The sequence below is a fragment of the Limulus polyphemus genome, unplaced genomic scaffold (genome assembly GCF_000517525.1).
Source record: "Limulus polyphemus unplaced genomic scaffold, Limulus_polyphemus-2.1.2 Scaffold3100, whole genome shotgun sequence".
In the NCBI taxonomy this organism is placed as follows: Eukaryota; Metazoa; Arthropoda; class Merostomata; order Xiphosura; family Limulidae; genus Limulus; species Limulus polyphemus.
In genome coordinates this window covers 4,633-13,069 of record NW_013668710.1, presented here as the reverse complement: position 1 = coordinate 13,069, position 8,437 = coordinate 4,633, and the positions used below count along the sequence as shown (strand labels likewise).

At 36.0% G+C, this 8,437-nt stretch overlaps 1 protein-coding gene across 1 annotated transcript in view; it reads left to right on the top strand.

The window, feature by feature from the left end:
* The window catches only part of LOC106468655 (homeobox protein vab-15-like), an 18,326-nt gene extending 17,093 nt beyond the window's left edge, over nt 1-1,233 (top strand). The window contains exon 3 of the mRNA XM_013929089.2: nt 816-1,233. Coding sequence (XP_013784543.2) covers nt 816-849 — 34 coding nt within the window. The 3' untranslated portion in view covers nt 850-1,233. The remainder of the gene's footprint in view (nt 1-815) is intronic.
* The last annotated feature ends 7,204 nt before the right edge of the window (nt 1,234-8,437 follow it).

Here is an 8,437-nt window from a genome sequence, read left to right as displayed (position 1 = left end):
CCGCCAAGAAATGACGGCAACAATGCAGTTGAATTGCAGACAGAGATAGAGACGGACAGTTGGGTCGAGCGCGTGTGTCGTTCGTTGTGAATTATAGCGTTTGTTTAAGTTATAGCGTGACCGTGAATTTCAAAGTTGTATTGAGAAAGAATAAACTAGTTTTATTTAAGAAAGGACTTGTGTCGCTAAAGTTTCATCGGAAAGAAATTTAAATTAGTAATAGCATGTAATACTGTCTAAAACATATATATATACAAGTGTAAAAGTAGGTTATATACTCTGTCTGTAAATATAGAAGTTAATATCAATTATTTTTATGTTAATTTTATGGTTAGCACTAAAGGTGTACACGCATAAAGGGTTGTTTGGAAGTATGAGGATATACACAGATTACATGTTTTTATTTGAAACTGCACATGTGCACGTTATATATTTAAAACTAGTGATATGTATACGTGTTTTATCTTGGAAAATTTCTAACTGTTAATCGGACAAATGTGTTTGAAAGTAAAATTCAGCGTACACGCAACTAACGAATTTTAACGAATTTTAAAATATCAATACTAAGGTCAATTCTAGAAAACTATAATTTAAAACCTTGTCTCATTTCTGGGACGAAGTTGACTGAGTAGAATGATGGTCTTTCAAAAATTAAACTACTTACTAAGAAGTATTTAGTTCCGTTTCGCAACGGAACCGTAATACACATGAAGATAAAAGATCGAAGAGTAAACTTTTACACATTTGATATTGTTACGTCTCTGTTCGTTAGTTAATTTCCCGTATAAATTGTATAAAAACTCCTTCCTTGACAGGCTTTTATATAGAAGAAAAAGTGCCGAAATTTAGGAGCTATTTACGCCTATGTTAGCGATTGAATTCAACTAAAATGGGAACGGGCAATCGAAAGAAGAAGCATTATAGGAGAAAAAATGGAACTGGACTCGTGTAACCCACGCAATTCGGAGAAATCGATCGTGACGACCGACACTTGGCTTTCACAATTAAGATTGCATTTGGCAAAAATCAATGTGTACATTTTAAAATTCATAATTTTTATAGTTCTTACATTTCTTATATTTTAATTAAGTTTCATCATAAATTTATATGACTTTATCATTTTCTAAAGAAACTTTTAACCTTTGTTTGGTGAAGATTTCAAAGAAATCCCCTATTCAAGAACGCGCATGCCTAGTGTGACGCAACGGTGACGAAATAAACTTTATGAGTCTATGTTGTGTTTTGACCAGTTTAATTATATTGATTTTCGCATAGTTGCATTTGTTATCAATTTGATCGTTGTTAAACATTATAATTAAAAAAAAAAAGATATGGTGGGGTTGCGTACCCATTTTTAGTCCTCCAGGGGTCCACTATCTTGAAACATAATATTTATACATATTTCTACCTTAAAACACAAAATAGTGTAAATATCTTTCCACCTAATAATCATAATCGTACATAATATACAGATATATATTGATGTTTTGTTTATATATATATATATACACACACACACAAATTAAAATAGCCACATACATTGTAATCAACTTAACTACTAACTGTGCAGTATAGAGGTTTCTACCTATGAATATGTATTAGCAATTTCCGTCTTTAATTAGAACATTTTGGACACCTGTTAATATTGACCTATGAATATCTATTAGCAATTTCCGTCTTTAATTAGAACATTTTGGACACCTGTTAATATTGACCTATGAATATCTATTACCAATTTCCGTCTTTAATTAGAACATTTTGGACACCTGTTAATATTGACCTATGAATATCTATTACCAATTTCTGTCTTTAAGTAGAACATTTTGGACACCTGTTAATATTGACCTATGAATATCTATTACCAATTTCCGTCTTTAATTAGAACATTTTGTACACCTGTTAATATTGGTTCATTATTTTATTCACTGTTACTGAAAACGATAATTTCTGTAAATCACTCAAAATCATACATGGTGGTGTTTGTTAAAGATAAAGGTAACGATTAATATCCTTCATTATTAATATTTAGTTTTGTGACGTAATGATACGTGTATATTTGTTTTAGAGCAACACCACATTGAGCTATCTGCTGTGTCCATCGGAGGGAATCGAACCCCTAATTTTAGCGTTGTAAGTCCGTAAACTTACTGTGGTCCTACCGGAAAACGTACCTATAAGTATATAAAGTTTTATTTTATTAATTTTAATTGGTACGAAGCTTCAGTGAAGCTGAAGTTGGACGAGGTTTGTCAATTACATATTTAATTAAAACAATCTACACTCTTTCAATGCTCCGCGCATCGTATGATGTTTTAGTCTTTCCCGCCACCGTTTGAAATTCCAACTGATATTTGGTTGTACCAGTGACCCATAGATGTCACCCCGACACTTATACATAGCGGAATAAAATGTATATAGTGTAAATAGTCGGCATTTATAGTTTTAATGATGTATATTAGTTCCCTAAGTATAATATTCGTACAAAATAGTCGGGTTATTCAAAACCAACGCTGTGCTAGTGCGTGAGATAAAAGAGAAGTGTGATACCACATCTGGAAAAAACAAACAAGTTCTGCTCGCCCTCCCGTCTTATCTCGTGATCAGTGAGGGTCGTCCCAGACCCACCCCGCTCACTCGGTACACTACCAGGCTTACACAGGGGTTATTATACGACTTTCTGGTGTTTATTATTCACTTTTGCATGATATACTATGAGTTCATAAGGTAAAAAATATATATACTGTATTTTTTTTTTTTTTGTCGCATGGGGTGGATGGTTTTTCCACCCCACCTGAGCAGCGAAAGGGTTAATATCGGAAGCCTGAAGTAGCCTATTGGCTAGAGCGTCCGACTCGCAATCTACAGGTAGTGTGATCGAAACCAGGCGCCGAAAATCCCCTTTCAACTATGGGAGCGTTATAATATGATAGTCAATCCCACTATTCGTTGAAAAAGGTTATTTTGTTGTTAAGCGCAAAGCTACACAATGGGCTATCTGTGCTCTGCCCACTACGGGTTCCGAAACCCGATTTTTACCTTATAAACTCTCAAACTCACCGCTGAGGCACCGGGTTGGAGTGTTTGTTTTGTTTTGTTTTATTTTATTTCGCGCAAACCTACACGAGAGCTATCTGCGTTAGCCGTCCCTAATTTAGCAGTGGAAGACTAGAGGGAAGGCAGCTAGTCATCAGCACCCACCGCCAACCCTTGAGCTACTCTTTTACCAACGAATAGTGGGATTGACCGTCACATTATAACGCCCCCACGGCTGAAAGGGCGAGTATGTTTGGTGGGACGGGGATTCGAACCCGCAGATTGTGAGTCCAGCGCCCTAACCACCTGGCCATGCCAGGCCACGGATGGGAGTGAGGGAGTTGATATAGAGTCGCCCAAGTATTTGCGGTGGGGGGCTGTCGTTCAGTTGCTTTCCTTGTGGCCGGCAGTTCACAATTAGGTACAGCAGCAAATAATCTTAGTAGTTTTGCTGTAAACTGACTGTTAATTTTTGTAAATCACTCAAACCAACCATGGTAGTGTTTGATAAAGACAAAAGAAACCGTTGATGTTTTTCATCATAATATTTGATTTTGTGATGTAATAATACACATATATGTATAACTTTTTTCGTTACATTGTTTTGTTTGACACACCAACAGTCTATTGACTCTTGGTATATATATATAGTTGTATAAAACTGTGAATATAAGAGTTCATCAACACTAGTATGTGGGCCAAGAGTATAAAGTATCCAGTGTTAGTATGTCCTGTTGAATACGTTGTATTGAAACTAAATACGGGAAAAACAAAATACTTCGAAACAGGTTTTAGGCTGGTACAGTAAGGATTGTAGTAAACATTCTATAGAAATATTAATAAATAAAATTAGTACTGTAAAGTTATGGTAACTTGTTATGACAATGTTTAGTTATTGTTTATCAAAAGACAATATAAAACTGAGCTATAAGATTTAAAACAGTCAACATTTTGATACATTACAATGTAGATAACCCCATACACTACAATCGATTCGTGCAACTATAGACCAAACTTTAAAAGGAATCGTTTCACAACTTTTTCGTATTCGGGTAAATTGACAGACAAAAGATAAGTTTGAAGAATCTACAAAATGTACGTTTCGTAATTGTTACGTAGAGAATAAATCAAACTCGGAAAGCTTTCAAATCAGACAAATGATCCAAGCTCAATTATTCTATAATACAAAGCTGTGCACGCCATATAGGAGAAGAAAAAAGCTCATACATTTGTACAAGTCTCTGTGTAACCTGTTGAGATGGCCTACGGTTTGCTTGTTTTTGTTTTGTTATTATGCACAAAGCTATACAAAGGGCTATCCGTATGTGTACTCTGCCCACCACGGATATCGGAACCCAGTTTTTAGCGATATAAGCCCGCAGACATACCACTGTGCCACTGGGGGAGGGGGGGGGGCTTCCCTACGGCCTACTGGTTAAAGGAAATGTTACGACTACAAGCAGAAAACTTGCACGAACATTTACCTGAATATAAATATATTCTAAACTGGATATGATAGGGTGAAATTAGTGGCTATTTCAGCTTTGAATTTTTACACCCGTACAATGAGTTTCTCTTATAATTACTTATTTTCAGAGTGTGGATAATCCACAATGGGAGTGACACATGGACATGTGACCCCACATAACGTACGTGTACGGAATAAATGATTTTGTAGTCGTTTTTCAAACGCCCTTGGGCGAACTTATATTTTCACACCGCCAACTGTTCATTGTCATAGACTAGGAAATAGATAAGTCTTTTGTGAAGATGTCCTCCTGGTGTTAAATACATCGACTTGTTTACTTACTGGCACGATTTCCTTCACAAAGTATCCACTCAAACTTACTATAATAAAAAAATATATGATATTCTTTATATATATATATATATGATCATATGACACCTCGTCTTTGTTCTTCTGGATCCGCCTCAGAAAAGGCATGTAATCCTCTTTTTCATATCAGTGATTAGCATATTTCCATATCGCATCAGGTTTTAACTGATTACTGTATAACAGAAAAGACATAGCCTATGTAAAGACTTTTGTGAAAGAATCACTTTGAAAATCATATTTATATAAACCTGTTGATATATTGATACTAACCTTTAACCAATAGGGGGTGTTCGTATCAGCTTTGGTGTATCTAAAACGCTTTCTTATATAATTACTTGCCCAACTTAAATGTGTGTCGTATATCAGTCAATACAATTACACATTTTTCTTTACATCTAATAACCAAATGTGAACCCAAGTTAGAAGTACCACGACCGACTCTGTGTACGCAAAAATACAAAACTTTGTAACCCGAGCGCTTTCGAAAGTGCCCCTGATGAAGAAAGATCCACTTTTCGAAAGCGTTCGAGTTATAAGGTTTTGTATTTTTGTGTTAAATTGATTTTTTTTTAAACCTACGTGTTTCCTAACAGTATGAATCAGACTCCGTGTAAATGTTATTACTTTACACAGGACATTACTTTAAAGGTTTATGTGTTCTTTACACACACATACACACAATACATAAAAAAAAAGAATGGACAAAACCCCACTAAAACTATTTTTACAATATCCAGCAACAAAAAAAAACACACATTTTTGAGGATTTTATTAATTTGCTTTTTTTTACAAAGGAAGTATTTCATTAATACTTTGCAAAAAAAGCTGTTCATTATTTATTATGGAGTAATATTGCGTGATTTTCCCTTGGTGGCTCAGCGGAAAATTTCAGGACTTATACCGCTAAAATTCGGGATTAGATCCCAGTGGAAAACACAGTTTAGGTAGCCTATTGCGTTAAAACAAACACTAACGACAATTATGTAAACTTGAATTACAATTATCGAGTTTCTTATTTATATGACCAAGTTATCTCTTAAAGTCACCGTTCATTATTACGTCTGATTTTTTAAAAAATTAATAAGCTTCAGACAGTTTTACTAATACAATTAATTCACAGTTGCTAGGTAAAGCAATTATATTTTGCACAAACTACACAGTTTATCAGAATGGCTTTCTAGGATCGGCAATTAACGTCACGCAAGAGTCAATTTTTGCGTAACAAACGGGATGTTTCACGATTTTTTTCTTCTCAAACGTTTTACAATTTTAGTAGCATTCGCTCTGTAGAAAAATAAATATCTACAGTGTGCTGAACATTTGAGTTAGCAGATTTGATGAAAGTGTTTTGTAATTAAAAATTATCTTAAAATCGTTTATTATCCCTTATGGGACATGTCAGAAAGTCCTCTCACAATCTAAGCAGCCTTACTGGTTATGCCACACGCACACACACACACATACCTTATTGAAAATCGACTAGATGACAACATTGAATATTTTTACATGCAGAAGAACTTGAATAAATATAAACCATATATTACAACAAGTTAAGCCAATCCTTTTCAAACTGGCCAATCGGGGTTACCTTAGAAAAGACCTTTTTTTGTTTGTTTGTTGTTTTTAGAAACTTTTCACCGTGCTTCTAACTGCAGGCGGTCAGGCGGCGAAAAAACGCGTACTTTTCCTCGATCTTTCCAGCAATCTTGTAAACTTTTGTGTCCATTCGGGTCCACATGGGTGGCTGAGCTTTTCTCGGAGGAAAACTCTGCATGATCTACGCCATCTTGGACGTCATCTGATGGTTTAGACGAGGTGGGTGTTTTTGCCGAGAGAGCTGGGTTGTCTAAAATGCCAGAGCGACGACGCTGCCTTTCTTTGTATCGCCCAGACCTTGACACTGACATCTGATTCCGCTGTCGATCAAAAGTCGGTGACCCTTTTGAATGATTAGGGTCCTCTCCGTTTCTTTCTCCATTCATTTCAGAACAGTTTCCCGGCTGATCCTTATGAACCTTCTGCTTGGACTCCCAAAACTTCCAAAATGACATCTCAACAGAATTAGCGAAGGAACTTCTCTCCTGTATACCAAACTGCGAATTAACAAATATATACCTTTACTGCACAGTCAGAGTAAAAATACTTTGTAATCCTGAAATTTTAGACATATTCCGTATTCATTGTACATTTCTCTTATATATATTTAAGTAATGTTAATAAAAACTGTCTTTGAAACGGAGAGACCCTTTACAGCTTCAGAATTTGTTGATAATATTTATTCTTGAAACTTGTGTATCAGATGAAGCCTTTACTTGCACACTATCGTGATATTAGCGGACCTTTCGACTTGATTTCAAAACAAATTCCTAAGTACATCCTTCTTAGGTCGTTGAAATGCACACTAATTTAAATAACAAATACTATCGTAGTTGGTACTGATTTTATAACTTCAAAAGATCAGCTCACAAACGTAATTTTTCTGAGGAGGTGCACTCTTTTATTTCGTCATCTGCAAGCACAACTTATCTTCGAACCAGTTATCAATCATTAAAAACTTTCTCGTGGTATTCTTCCACGAGTGTAGCACTTGAAATTTGTGGACACATTTCATAACGTTTATCACAGATCCACTTATTTGTAGGAACTGTTCGTCACTTATAAAACTCACATTACATTTCGCACTAATAGAATAATAAAACGTCTGCCGTTCATTGGGTTAGATAATAGAGCACGATCTTCCCGCACCAATGGTTACAATGCTACAGCTGCTACCTGATACCGGACTAACGTCCTCGGCGAGTGATGAAATATTGTCATGCTTTATATATATATATATACATACACCTTACTGAATACACGGTAGATGAGGGTTTTTCATGCAGCGGAACTTGATTAACTACAAATAATATATATTCAGACAGTTTCTTTGCAACGGAAAAATCCAGACCAATTGTTTAGTTTCTCATGTAACAAAACCGGTGGGCGGGGTTTCAGATTTGCTTCTGATTTTTCCGGTACAGGGGGATGTAGAAAGTCGGAAGAGAACAATTATAGCAGCCGTACGTTGTTTATCAAAGCCCGGGATTCCTCGTGAATCACGTGCTTTTTTATCCTGCTGCACCAAGTTGACTTTGATATCACTTCAAGTACACATACATGTTTTACAAAACACCGTAAGTGTATCATGCCCGGAATTAACCTACTTCGACACGAACAACGTTAAACAAGATATAAATGCGTACAAAAAATAAAACTAAACTACAAGTGTCCAGGCCAGACGTAATTTCATTTATCGAAAATGCGTTCTCGGTGGTTACTGCAACTATTTAAAACTCTTAATTTTTGCAAATGTCACATTCCACAGAAATTGGCCCGGCATGGCCAGGTAGTTAGGGCACTCGACTCGCAATCTGCGGGTTCGAATCCCCGTCCCACCAAACATGCTCACTCTTTCAGCCGTGGGGGCGTTATAATGTGACGGTCAATCCCACTATTCGTTGGTAAAAGAGTAGCCCAAGAGTTGGCGGTGGGTGGTGATGACTAGCTGCCTTCCTCCTACTAGTCTTA